Genomic DNA, 14,045 nt, shown 5'->3' with positions numbered 1-14,045 from the left:
GGGACTGCACCAACCTGGAGATCCAGGTGGACATCGAGACCAAACCCAGCCATCTCTGCCTCACCAGTGAGGAGGACCTAGCTCCACAGCCGAGCTCTGCTGCCATGGCGACTGCCTCAGGAGGGGAGGAGCCTCAGGACTGCAGCTCCAGGAGGGGCGGGGCTTTGGGACTGTCGCCAGGGGCGTCAATCAGGGAGGGGCTCAGAGACGTGACCCTGGCCCAGCCGGAGAGCATCCGCAGCGACCTGGAGATGTCGGACACTCAGTCGGACGACATCGCGGAGCTGACGTCGGACGACTGCGACTCGCCTCATCCTAAAAGCTGCCAGCAGCTGCAGCCTCCCTCCTACAGATCCCTGAACCCCCCCACCGACGGCCTTCACTGTCCTGCGGACAGCAACGTCATCCTGTACGTCTGAGAGGCACAGCTCTCAGGATTGCACAAAAACTGACAAAATCCTGAACATTTACCTTCAAACTTTGTTTCCTTTTCCTCCTGTCATCTGTCATCAGCTGCTTTAAGGTCTGAAACACAGACAGGTGTTTGTTTCCTCCCGTCTGTCTTATCGATCTACCGGCCAGCCTCCTTCCTGAGTAAATGGTCAGGGTTCTACCTCTGAGATTTGTTGTTTACTCCTTGGTGCAAAATGCCTTGGCTTCTTAAGCAAAAAAAGAAAACTATAAAATGAAACAAAAAAGTACAAATTTATAGGAAAAAATGCGAAAATGAAATGTTAACTTGGGGTGAAAGTTACCAAGAACAGCAGAAAGAATCAGATTGGTGAAGAAACTGATGCGTGTTTGAATGGAGACTTACAGCTGTTGGCTTTTTTCTGCTTCTGCTGTTTCTGCCACCAACAAATGTATTTTATTTTATTTATTTATTTTTGCATCGTGCATGAGTCTGCATGAGCCATTTCTCACCTGGAGGTTTTAAAAAGGCAGCGGGTTTCTCTTATAGAGTTTACCTTTAGAGGACGAAGCCGCACTTGGATGTCGCTTTTCCTGCCGGAAAGAGGATGAGGAGGGTAGAGGAGGAAGGAAGGGAGGAAGGAAGGAGTGAAGGGTAGAAGGAAAGGTTCGCACACGCTGCAGAAACAAACAACTGAGAGATCTGACGACAATGGAGCAAAAAAAACTCAGAGCAAAAGAAACATTTATACAAATCTGAACCAAGTCTGAGTCTAAGATGATTTTTGTAGAAACTACAAAAATAGCCAAAAATATTTAGCTGATTTTATCGTTGCTTAATTGTTTGAAAATGTTTGTAGCAAAACTACTGAATAGTTTTATTTAATTAAAAAGTATATTCTAGTATCACATAAATCTGTATCTTTAGTGTGACAATCACAGATTCTTCCTTTGTCTACTCACCCTGGACAAAGGAAACTATTGATTGTTCTCAAGTATAAAGATATCGATATCAGTTATCGGTATCGTATCTGATGCTGTTTGTATCCTTTGATTTAAACTTACTGAAGACTCGTTAAACCAAAAAGTATTTTCAGACAGAAATATTTACCTGAAGTACTCAAAAAACTTATTTCAACGTGTTATTGTTGAGCAAATTATTGGTCATGACTGAAACAGAAATATCAGTATTAGTTATTGATTATTGGTATCGTATATATCATGCCGTTTTGTATCCTTTGATTTAAACTTAAAAAAGACTTGCAAAACCAAAACAACTCCCTTTGAAATATTTAAACAAAACAATAAATTTATTTGAATATATTATTAGTGAGCAAATTATTGATTATTCCTGAATCAGGTATTGTAATATTGATATCGGTTATCATTAATCGTATATTGTGCCATTTTGAGAGGCGTCCTTTGATTTAAACTTTCTGAAGACTAAGAGAAAAAATTCCCTTTTTAAACAGAAATATTTATCTAAAACAAACAATAAACTTGTTAAAACATGTTATTGATGAGCATTATTATCGGTAATTGCTGAAACAGGTATTGTAATATTGGTATTGGGTATCAGTATCGCATATCGTACCATTTCATGTCTTCTGACTTACCCTTAATGGAGACACGCTAAACAAAAAGAAAAAAACTTTTGGACAGAAATATTTAAGTCAAACAAATTTATTGAAAAATTTTATTATTGAGCAAATGATTGATTATTGCTGAATCAAGTATTGCTATATCGGTGTAGATAATCGTCCAATTATCTGAGATGTTGTTTAATTTTAACTTTCTGAAAACTTTTAAAGCAAAAAATAAACCCTTTAGTGAAGAAACATTTACCTTAAACAAACAATAAACTTATTTGAGCAGCTGGTTTAAATCATTTCTCATAAATTCTCATTTTTTAGGTTAGGTTGTTCACATAATGCAATAAAAATCACTTTTAGCTAGAACCTGAACTGTCCGGCTGCTTTCCACACATTTCGTCCGTCAGAACTCTCTCTCACTTTGTTTCTGGTCCGTGTCGTGGTACCAGTCTGGACGCTCACTAACCAGCACAGCCCAGCTGGTTTTGGTGGTTCTTGCCTTGTAAAATCGCGCCTGTCTGACCCAGTTTTATGTGCATGAATGACAGAACATGTGATGAATGTATTTGTGCGATCCACTTTGTCATTTCTTTTGACTGAGCACTTGTGCACTTTATCTGAATGTCTTATTTATCTTTTTTAATTTGCTTGACATCATCTGTTGCTGTAAACATGTTTACTTGAGTGAAAAACAAAAGTCTGTGGTACAACCAAAAAAAGGAGCCTTTCTGTTGGATGGAATGAGAGAAACGTTTGCCTCCAAAACTTTCATCACTCAGTATTTTTGACCTTAAATTGTATTTTTTTGGTGTCTTTTTTTTTTTTTATCAACGCTGTGATGCAAGAACTAAGCATAATTTATTATTTTTCATTCCTTTTTATAACTTTGTGTCGCTCTGGTCAGCCAGTATCACATCGTTTTGGAGCCAAACCGTGAGCTTCTCTCAGTCACGGCTTGACCTGTTTCTTAGCTTTGGATCACCTCCGTGCTTCTGTTTGAAAAGGTTCCCAGGAACCTTTTTCTTCATCTCAGAGTAGCTTTATGGATTCTGCTGCTTACGTGACTTGGCGGTGCTGTTTCTGTCTACACACGTCACTGGTTTTTTGCCTATCTTTCAGAATAAACGAATGTACCACAGACGGAAAACTGGGACTTCCTGAAAGAGTCCGAATGAGTGTTACGTCCCTTTAGGAACACAGGTGGTTCTGTCTTTATTTGAAATGGTTTATAGATAGCAATATTTAAGTGTTATAACTAAAGGAACTGTGTTTTGTTTTGTTTTTTTGTTCTTGTTGCTGTTAAAGCCTCGGTCTGATGAGAGGCTGCACATGCAGGACTGTGAGAGAGTGGAGTTTCTTGGGTGGGGGAAATTAATAAATAAACACAATTTTATGTTGCACCAAAGCCATGTTTGTTTGTCTGTTATAATAGCCATAAAAAGCAATGATTTTGCTGCACAACTTCACATCAGCTGTTTTTTCCTCCATTGACTTGCCAAACTTCTCAGAGTGTAGACATTTTATTCATTAAAATTTTTGTGTGTATTATGTTTAAGACATTGATTCGTTGGGATGATAACAACTAAACTCCATCTCAAAATTTGTAGCAAACACCTGCAGGCTTTAAAACTTCATAAAGTCTAAAAAGCATGATACTGCCTCCACCATGCTTCACTGTGGGAGTGGTGTCTTGTCAGTGATATACCGTATGGACTTGTGGTTTTCTGAGCTTTAATTGCAGTCAATTCTTCCTGCAATTGCTAAAAAGTTTATGCAATTATAACAAAAACAATATGAAAACAATAAAACTCTTTACATAAAAATATCCTTCAAATTACTAATTCGTCAGATGCAAAAAAAACAGGCAAATAAAATATAATTAGAGAGTAAGAAAAATATACATTTTAGATTTTTTTTTTGTCACCGGCTTCTACACCCCGGGTCCTCCAGGAGGCGCTGTTGCATCTCGTAACCGGGTGATTAGCCCAGAAGAAAACGACTTTGCGGCTGGGCCGTTTGTTTAACTGCCGTAAAGCGGAGGAAGGTTAAAGTAACTCGGATAAAAGCGTCAAAACAGGGTAAATTAAGACGTTTGAATGCTTTACTTTGACTTTTTTGTTGCATGTAATGCAAAAAGCGGATCATCAGAGTTTAGTTATTTGGTATAAAATCGTATTTTTGTGTGGATTTAGGCCCCGTTAGCATTAGCATGCTGTCATTGAAGGAGAATCTGTGGACATATTTCAGTCAGTAGCTGCAGTTAAATCAACTATTCTCCGCTCTAATTAGATCCTCGCTACTCGTTATATAAAGCCTTATGTTTATATATTTTATAAACGTTTTTGTTTTAAGTTGACTAGACATTCCCGAGCTTCTTGTGTGTGTATGTATCTGTTAGCCGCTTGGCTAACACGGAAAATCTTCAGTGTAGCCGAAGAGTCTTTTCTTGCTGTTTCCGGATTTTAGCCCACTTTAGAATTGTTTTTGTTAATTTAAAGTCTTTTTACTACGTCTAGGAAACTTCTCTGCGCCTTTTGTTTCAGATAAATGTCATTTTTGTTCATTAAGAGAAACAATTTTTCATTGATCGTATGATGTATTAGAATAACGGATTTATTTAGACTATTAGGGATATTTAGTAATCATTAGGAGAAAGATGCACTGAACAGTCTTTTTATTTTTTTGTATTTTCATATGACAAACAGAAGAAAAAAGGACAGTTGTTTAACTTTTTCCTTGGTGTAGCAAAGTTGACAATTTGAAGATGTAAAATGAATAGATAACAGAATATTGAATGTGTGAAGAGTGACTGCAGTGATGTTAGAACATAAGTATTATTTCAACCAAATTAACATTTTTCAAAATGACGGGGATTCTTAAGGTGATCTGTTAATTTTATATAATTCTGAACTTTCATCTATGAATGTGTTGACATAAAATTGAGTTGAATATAAAAGGTTTTTCAAAATAAAATCTTTCTTTCTCTGTCTTTTCTGCCTCCCTTCCTTTTCTCTTTCTATCTTTCCTTATTTTTCTTTTTTTCTGCCTTCCTTCGTTCCTTCATTATTTTCTTCGGTCAACCCCTGTTGTTTTGTGGCTAACTGCTCCTGTTCTAGATTGTTCTAGGGCCTGAATCATCTTTTATTTAGATTTTTTTTTTAGAGTTAACTGCTTCCCATCCAACCTTTCCTCCATCTTTTGTTTTGCTCTCTTGTTGGCAGCATCATGCCGCTCGTGGACATCCAGTCATGGCTCGGCATCAACATGGACCGCTGGATGCTGCTGCAGAGCGGTGAGCAGCCGTACAAGCAGGCGGCGCGGTGCCACGCCTTCGAGAAGGAATGGGTCGAGTGCAGCCACGGCATCGGCCAGATCCGGGCCAAAAAGGAGTGCCAGCTGGAGTTTGAGGATTTCTTTGAGTGCATGTACCGTAAGAAGACGGTGAGTCCCTCTGGTAGTAAACTCTTCAGCTCCAGGTGATCTAAGCTTTGACATGTATCGGACGTATTGGGACAGAATCAGAACTTCTGCTAAATGAGGTCAATAAAAGCTCAGTTAAACTACATGTCGTTTTTTAAAATGCTAGAAATCGTTCCAAATGTGTGGAAAAATACAAATAAACATGTACATTTATTATTTTAGTAATCAATTATTCAGATAATTAATTGGATAAAAAAGTGGTACATTCAGCAGATTTTTTATTCAGCCACTCCAGTCTCTTTATACAATATTACAAATACATTAAAAGATGCAAATCAATAAAAACATTTTAAATAAACTTTTAATTGGCTAAATTGCAATAAAGTATTCTCTTGGTGAACTCTTGATTATTTATAGTAAAGAATGCATCTGGAGCGAAAAACTATTTTCTTCTCGCCTTGACATCGATACGATGAAGAGCTGATCTGGTGATTGTTATTCAGTTAATTATTTTTTTTTCTTTTACGTAAAAAGTCCCAAGCCGGAACCTTTGTATTCTGTTTCTTGTACACCATGAATCAGACGCACAACATCCACAAACAGCAGTTATGGAAAACGAAGCCGTTTCTCGGCCCTCTGGTTTTTCACTTCTGCTTCATAACGATCTGATCAGATGCAGGAAACGACTGTTGTTGTGCTCAAGTCATGAAAGGAGTTAGCAAAGCTTTTCAAGTCTGAAATAGCATCAATGCTAAACATGTTGCTAATGCTAATGTCAGCGTCCACAATCCACGTTTCTAAAGACGTTCCATGAATGATCAGGAGTTCCTGAAAGACTTAAACTTTGAACTTTGCTCCAATCTGATGGTTGAAGAACAGATTTAAAACATCACATTTATTTGTTGTTTCCTTCATGTTTATTTTTTTCAATAATATTGCAACAAAAACGGTTCTTGAATTGAAAATGTTGCTTATTTTGTTGATGCATAGTTTTCAATTTATTACTTAGCCTTCTATTAACTAAATTAAATGTTTTAATGGAGTCACACCACTGTTTTTATTTTTATTTTGTTAAATTATGACTGAAATGTAACTGTTTATCTGAAGTTTCCTGCATCCTGGTCCTCTGCGTCCTCCATGTTTGAGGAGCATCCTGACATGGAGTCGGTGCCTTTCATCCTGTTATCTTCACCTTTGACCTCGTCTTTTCTTTGTCCCTGCAGCGTCAGAGGATGCACACCATCCGCGAGCAGCGTGACAAACTGATAAAGGAGGGGAAGTACACACCGCCCGCTCACCACACCGGCCAACCCGACCAGAATCCATGAAGGATCTGACCTCAGCTCAGTTTCTGTCAGATTTCACCATTTCCTGTTCCGCTGTAAAAATGTGCAAATAATAAATGTTAATACCAACCGTTCCTGTTATGTCGTCTTTCCTTGTTGTTCCATGCGAACATGAACGTTATCAGTAGGATCAGATTCTGTTTTTTTCTTTTGTCATAATTAAATGTTTCAGATAATAAAACAAGAAAAATTAAATGTATGGTATGTAGAGCCAATTCATAAATGTTATCTCAAGGCACTGAAAGGTCATTTCAATTCATTCATTCATACATTCCAATTGATCTTAGTTATCAAACAGCATAATAAACCCAGCAGATTGCATCGAGTCAATAGTTGCGTTTCCATTCACTATATAATTGCGCAAATTTGAATTACGAAAATAAATTTGCTTAATGCAAATGCGCCAATGTTGAAACAAAGTTCTGACGTGTTTTTTGTCGGCTGTTTGAAAATTGATGTATTTCGCTGAACTGAAATGAAAACACTTATCGCGTGAGTCATGTGATCAATGATCGGATGTTACTGCCACCGGAAACCACGAAGAAGTCGACAGGAAGTAGTAGGAAGATGACGGCGCTGTATGTTTTTTCATTAACGAATTTATTCATATGGGATTTTAATCCCTTTTATTTAACGGAAACACTGCAATTGAGAAATTGTGTCTTTCAACATTAGCAGAATATCTACAAGGTTTTATGCACATTTGTAATGGAAACGCAGATATCTGTCTGCAGCATTCGCTCATCAGGGACGAACACGAAGAAAATGACCCGAGTGAATACAAAATGCAGTTTTTAAATAATCTGTATTTATTGAGTAGCCTGGATCTAAGTGGAAATAATGTTCTAATTGTTAAATCTTAAATACGCGATTGAAAAAACTTGCTTATTGGTCGTTTCACCAAAGACGATCGACCTGATTATGATACATGTCTAGAAACGAGAAATCATTTAAATCGAATCTGTTCGAAAGCAAGAAGTAGGCTAAAATATCTCGACAAGAAACACGTCTTGCTCTGAACTTAAGAAATTCCGATTCAAACAGATACATTTAATATCCAGCACCGCAGTAAAACATGTTAATGACGGAAACACCAAACGTTTTGTACGAAGGTTTTCTGCCCACAGACTTATATGCAAAACCGAGTTCTTGGTTGGACATTTGGAAAAGAAAGGAAGAGTATTGGGCGGTTTTGTGTGGTCTAGTCAAAGTCATTCCATTTCAGATGGTGTATGATTACCTTAAGCACGCAATTAAAGGTGAGATACTTATTCTCATCTTTAAACACTGAATGTGTTTACAGCGCCTTTTTTAACAAAGCTGTACTACAAATTATTTATTTTTCTAGGCGCAATAAACTTTCTTTGACATTAATTTAGTAATTTCCATTTCGATTTTTGTTCCTGTGAATGTTTCATGTTCTGAACAGTCATCAGACGCTCAAATCAGCTGCTCTCATCAATAACTCATCCTCAGATTGATTTATCATTCATAACCTCTGATGAATTATTAAAGGTCCAATCTGCGGTTCTGAAGGTCGATGTTCTGCTGAGCGGTCTGGTTGACTCTAATGATCTGGGAGTAATCTCTCCCTGAGGACGGAGCCGATCATTCATATGCAGGATGCTGCTTTACATTCAGGTAGAATCCATTTCATCTCGATCAGAACCAGCAGAGTCCATGAACCACCACTAGATGGCGCCACAAGCTCAGGGAATGGACTCAAGAGTCCAGCTGAAAAAATAAACTGACCTGCAGCTAAAATACCTTTTAAATTAATCAGTTTGGAGGTTTGAGATGTGCAATATGTAAGTGTTAAATGTTTTACTTTTTAATTCTACATATTCAATAGGGATTCACAATATATCGGCATTAGCATCGGTATCAGTCCGATAAGTGAAGTGATACTTATTTACATGTTTCAGGTGGCTGGTCATGTGACAGTGATACTGGCGTAGTCTTTTTTTTTAATTGTGCAAATAATTTTGTTAAATATCAGTTATTGGCCATAACAGCCACATTAATATTGGTTATGATATTGATCCACATTTTTACATCGGTGCTTCATTAATATTCTTACAAAACAACATTTTTCCTTCAAAACCGTAAGCATCTCATCAGGCCACAAAGGCTAAACCAGACAGAAATCAGTGGCTCAAAGTAAAAATAGCAGATAATTGTCGATACACTGCAGATGATTTACAGCATCTCATGATTTCTTGTTCTTTTTATCACATGGATTAAATTGTCTAAATTGAATTTTGTGTCCTCATTGTTCATTGAAGGTCACAAACTGCAGTTTAAGTGAAGTAAATTCACGTCTGCATCACTGGATTATCAGCTCAATAATTAGCTAAAGTGGAGAGAATCGACAGAGGTTTGAACTTTGAACTTTGCTTGTGTTTCTTGCAGCTGCACAGATTTTTGTGTCTGTTTGTTCAGGTAGATAAACTGATATTGGTCCAGGAGTTGTGATGCGGTTGAACAGCTGCAATAAAAATAGTTTTCTTGGCTAATTTGTTTTAGCCAGGGGTCGAGTTCTGGGGATTTGACTTTGGTGTCTTTGACTTTTGGTCACTCGCAGCATACAGACTTTATAAACATGTAAACTTTAGAGAAAATGGAAACAAACGTAAGAATGTGGAGTAACTATAAATAATACATACATCCAATTATTTTTTTTTTCCTTTTCATATATAAAAAGCAGGTTGTGACAGTGCAAATATGATTATTTTGTCTCACAATAAAGTTTCCATTAGGGGGTGAGTGCAAATCTTTGTCAATATTCTGCTAATGTAAAAAACAACAACACACAGTTCTCCAGAGGACCTCGTGGTCCTCGGTACCCTGATGTTCTTCTGCTATTTGATTTTTCTTGGGCATACGGTCCAAACATAACAAGTAAATAATTATTTTTGTAGATGATGGTCTGTTGTTCAAAACACCAGAGCTTTGCTGATCCGGTCTGTGCCTCTAACACTCAGTACTGAGTTGGTTAAAATCTAAGCAGATCCAAAGTTGTTGCTTGGACTTTTTGTTTCAGTTATTTTCTCTTTTTGTGTTTTCTTTATTGTTTGCTTATTCTTTCAAATATTTAAGTTTTCTAGAAAAACTCAAGAAATTTTAGATTAATCTGGGAAATTTTCTACAAAAATAAGATATTTTCTTTTGCAATAGAAAATTTGCAAGAAACAAATCTGAAAATAAAAAAAATGACTTTGAAAATTTCCCAGTTTCAAAACCTCCGAAATTTCATGTTTTTTTCTTGACAATTTCTAAGATTAATCTAAAAATGTCTAAGTTTGTGCCGCAGATGTGCTCCTTTTTGTTTCTATACAATAGTCCTATAGAAGAAGGTGCAGAATGGGAGCGGACACAGACAGGAATATTCCTCCAGTTGTAATAATTCGCCTTTTGAGGCTTTCCTCCAGCTGTGAGCGTAAAGGGATTATTTCAGACCCAGATTAACCGAATCATGTGATGAAAACGCGTGGCTCAGTTTTTTCCCCCTTTTATTTCTGAGTAACTATGAACATATGAGCATGAGTCGGTGCTGCAAATATTCCGCTGTGAACGCCCTCTGCTCCAAACTGAGGGGGGAATGTGTGCGCGCGTCGCGCTCCGGCAGAGCTGCGGACATGACGCAGGGGTTCACCCGAAATCTCGGTTTCCGCGACGTTTACCACAGTCAATAGGCATGGGTTAAAGGGATGGAGCCGTGAACGCAGCCTATTGAAGAGACGGAGCGTGGACCGAGGAGAGGAGGGCTGTTGGTGGTGAAGGGGGGGCTGTTGAAGGCAGGGAGTGGAGAGAGAGAGAGAGAGAGAGAGAGAGAGCGAGAGAGAGAGAGAGAGAGAGAGAGAGAGAGCAGGAGGAGGACAGCCATTACCATCCAGGATCGCCGCTCGCTCTTCCCTCAGCCTCGAATAACCGGGGGAGACGTTTGGACGAAGAGAGGGAACGGAAAGCGCGTCGGTGGAGGTGGAAATATCCCTCCATCTTTTCATTCATCCTTCGCTCCAGAGGAGAGGCAGCAGCGGAGGCAGCCGCGCCGGCCTCCCTCGCTCTGCGCTCGGACTCGAGGACCGCTGCTGCCCCGGTGAAGGTAAGCGGCTCCGGAGCTTTCACAAAACCAACATGTGGGTTTTTATTTTTATTTTTTTCCTGAATTTCAAACTGTCACTCCATCACATCCAGTCCCGATAAACCCACGAGTTAGTGTTTTATTGGAACCCTATCAGGCATCAACATGTTGATCATTGGCTCAGGGATCACTGACAGTCGTTTCATTTGGTTTCTATCACTGTTTGCCTGAAAACGTCCCATTTCCAGGCAGGCTGCTGTGCGTTGAATCTGGAGCCAACCAGAGAGGGTTTCTGGGTCGTGAGAAGGCTGCACGGCTTTCTCAGCAGCTTCACTCGCAAACGGATAAATGTAATTAGTTGGTGTTACCCATTCTCGGACAAAGAGCCGATTCCTTGCTCCCAGACTGCTCGTGCGTGCAGCTCGTGCGTGCACCGAGCGTTTTTGGCTCCATGTCTGCGGTCCATTCATGCACACAGATCCCTTTCCTCTCAGCGGAGCAGAATGAAGCGGATGAATGCAAAGCAGGTGGACATAAATCACAGCATTACGCTCTCAGGTGTGATTGTCCGTATTGATCTGGGCTGTTCCTGCATCCAATTAAAACAAACGACACCCTCCATCATCGCCTCCACCTGCATGAATCTCTGAGGAGCCCCGGCATCAATACAGCCTGTCTGTCTAAAAACAACCTCTGGTTACGCAAAGAGCAACCGGAGGGGAGATGGGAAAATCCAGAATTCAGACCGATCTCCCCTCCTGCTGCTCCGGAGCAGATGGTCGTCCCCGTCCGGCCTTATGCCGGGCCTTCGGCTCCCCGACATGAGCCAAACTGTCTATTATTTGTCTATTCAGAATCGATTAAATGCAGCATAAACTGTTGGTTATTGCGATTAATCGAATATAAACACACATCGCGTTGAATGAAACCCCTGAGGATAAAGCAGAGTATTGCTGGTGGTGTGTGCAGTAGTTGAATTTCATATTAGGGATGAAACGATTAATCGAGATGAATCTAAATAAATGTAAATGGCAATAATTCAGTAATGGTTAATTGTTAATGAGAATATACAGACTAAAAAACCAGTTTGCTGGAAAAGACAACATATTCTGAGCAGTAATTAAGCCAAAAAAAGCACAGATTTTAAAATTAAGATTTAAAAAAACTCGTCATGTGGCAGCTTTAGCTTCACTCAGTTTAAATTCTGTAAATATTTAAATTTCATGTTGATGTTAGACGTATTTTTAGCTGCATCTGTATCTTTTGCTACAAATGATCAAGCATGCAGTAAAAGACTGCAATGTTTTTAGGCAATAAGATGTTTATTTCCTTATTTTAGAATGAATTTAAATATTTGTATGTATTTCTAATATTATGTAGAATATTAACCGAATGAAGAATCTGCAGAATGTAACAGTTTTTTTACCTGATTAATCGTCAGAATTATCAGTTACTAATTTAACTGTTAGATGTACATCTGGCTCTGGTTTCCATCAATCACCACCCTGGCCTTTTTCAGCCTGCTGGCGTTCTGAGGATAATTGTCAAATCCTTGTTTTAATTTGCCTCATAGTTGCAGGAAGGTTTCACGTTGATTCCTAGCAGCACCATTAGTTCAGCTAAAATATATACTTTTTGGAGTTTTATGACTTAAAGAGTCGCACAATGTTTTGTTTTTTTAAGTTTCACATGAAAAGTAACTGTTAGGGATTTAAAAATGTCTAGATTGTGGTTAGAAAAACACAAGTTTACCTTAAAATAGGTCTCAGAACATCAGTGATGTTTTTCCATGAAACTGCATCAAATAATGTGAGCTCTCTGGTTCAAACACATCATATTTAACCGGTTTCTGTTGAATGCAGGTTCTGACTCGGAGGTGTGAAAGGTCAGCAGGTCTGATCATGGATGTTTGGCAGAAACATGCGAGGAAGTGTAGCTGTTGTAGTGGAGAAAACTGGGTCAGAGTTTTATTAGTGATCACATCTGCTCCTCAGATGGAGGGCTGCTGCTCTGTTTGTCTGGTGAACTGGAGAACCCATCAGCCGTTGGTTGATCCCGAACAGGAATGCTGTTCTGGAACGACAGGACGACGTTCCGGCCGTTTGGACCGTTAGCCTGCGAGCGTCTGCAGCGTGTGGCTTCTCGTATCTGTCCGCCCTTCCTGTCGTTTTCTCACCCTGCTTATGCTTGGTCACAGAGTCCCTCTGTTTACATTGGTCCGACACACAAACACACACACGCACACACACACACACACACACACACACACACACACACACACACACACACACACACACACACACACACACACACTCACACACACACACACACACACACGCACACACACACATTCAACAAACACGCAGCTCAGCCTGAGCTGTGGGAACCGACCCCGGCTGTGAAATATAAATCAGGAGAGCCTCTCGGACTGAGCTGCTGCTCTTCGTCACGCCGCCCCAGCGTGAGGATATGTCCTATAAAGGTCAGCTTTCGGTTTATAGTAGCAGTGGGTTGATTATTTAATAATGGTTTGTTTGTGTTTGTTGAACATTTTTCTTTCTCTGCATTCAAAGTGAAGGAGATTAATTATTGAACCACAGGGAACTGTTTAGGTTTTCTGGAGCATTTGTCTCGTTTTCTGTGCTTCTTGGTGGTTTTTTCTACCTGACAGTTTGGTAGATTTGATTCGATTGGGAACCAAAGTTGTAACATTTGCTACATTTGCAGCTGCTGTGATTCTCTTTCTCTCTGCTCTGAGTCAAACCAGCCAAACCCTTTTAAGAACTTGTTCCCCTCCTCGCCTGTGAGGGCGCTGCACAAAGAATCACTGAAGAAAATAACACAAAATCCTCACTGAGCATAACTTCCTTCTTCACAAAATGTAAACATGATAGTTTTTTAAGAATTTCTCTCTTGTCTTTGGTAAAAGACCAATTTCTCCAGCTAGTGCTAGGCTAGCACGTTTGTTTTTGTTGTATTTACCCAGAATGCACTGCGCTGTAGTCTGCTTCCTGCTTTTGCAGCGGTCTCTGGTTTTTGGTGTTCACATTTGCATTCGAACCGCATGGTGCTGTCCGCCTACAGGCTGTAGTTTGCTTTTTTGGTCCACTTCAGAGTTTGAATCCAATTGTGTTTGAATTATTGAACCAAAGGAAATTGGTTTCGGTTTTCTGGTGTTTTCTTTGCATCTTT

The 14,045-nt window shown here is 39.3% G+C and overlaps 3 protein-coding genes across 14 annotated transcripts in view; all 3 read left to right on the top strand.

Annotated features, from left to right (window-relative positions):
- Positions 1–3,408, top strand: part of rnf19b (ring finger protein 19B) — a 42,157-nt gene extending 38,749 nt beyond the window's left edge. For both annotated transcript variants that reach the window (XM_081612211.1, XM_081612212.1), the window contains exon 10: positions 2–3,408. In XM_081612211.1, the coding sequence (XP_081468337.1) occupies positions 2–419 (418 nt within the window). In that variant the 3' untranslated portion in view covers positions 420–3,408. The remainder of the gene's footprint in view (position 1) is intronic.
- Positions 3,409–3,941: 533 nt separating this feature from the next.
- On the top strand, positions 3,942–6,843 carry ndufs5 (NADH:ubiquinone oxidoreductase subunit S5). The gene is made up of 3 exons (XM_008422849.2): positions 3,942–4,081; positions 5,225–5,444; positions 6,647–6,843. The coding sequence occupies exons 2-3, from the start codon at positions 5,229–5,231 to the stop codon at positions 6,749–6,751; spliced, it is 321 nt and encodes a 106-aa protein (XP_008421071.1). The 5' UTR covers positions 3,942–4,081; positions 5,225–5,228; the 3' UTR covers positions 6,752–6,843.
- A 3,531-nt stretch (positions 6,844–10,374) lies between these two features.
- The window catches only part of macf1a (microtubule actin crosslinking factor 1a), a 213,082-nt gene continuing 209,411 nt past the window's right edge, over positions 10,375–14,045 (top strand). For 6 of the 11 annotated variants that reach the window (XM_081612968.1, XM_081612966.1, XM_081612969.1 and 3 more), the window contains exon 1: positions 10,376–10,874. The gene's annotated coding sequence lies outside the window, so the exon portion shown is untranslated. Of the gene's footprint in view, positions 10,875–14,045 lie in introns of all 11 variants that reach the window. The other 5 variants (XM_081612962.1, XM_081612956.1, XM_081612954.1 and 2 more) reach the window with 3 other exon arrangements.

This window comes from Poecilia reticulata, chromosome 11, assembly GCF_904066995.2.
Source record: "Poecilia reticulata chromosome 11, P_reticulata-male-v2, whole genome shotgun sequence".
Lineage (NCBI taxonomy): Eukaryota > Metazoa > Chordata > Actinopteri > Cyprinodontiformes > Poeciliidae > Poecilia > Poecilia reticulata.
This window is presented reverse-complemented; position numbering and strand designations above follow the sequence as displayed.

Excerpts from the sequence above, each read along its gene's own strand:
- ndufs5 (XM_008422849.2), top strand. The coding sequence starts at position 5,229 with ATGCCGCTCGTGGACATCCAGTCATGGCTCGGCATCAACATGGACCGC. Across the intron at positions 5,445-6,646 it reads GCATGTACCGTAAGAAGACG|CGTCAGAGGATGCACACCAT; the intron begins GTGAGTCCCTCT and ends TTGTCCCTGCAG.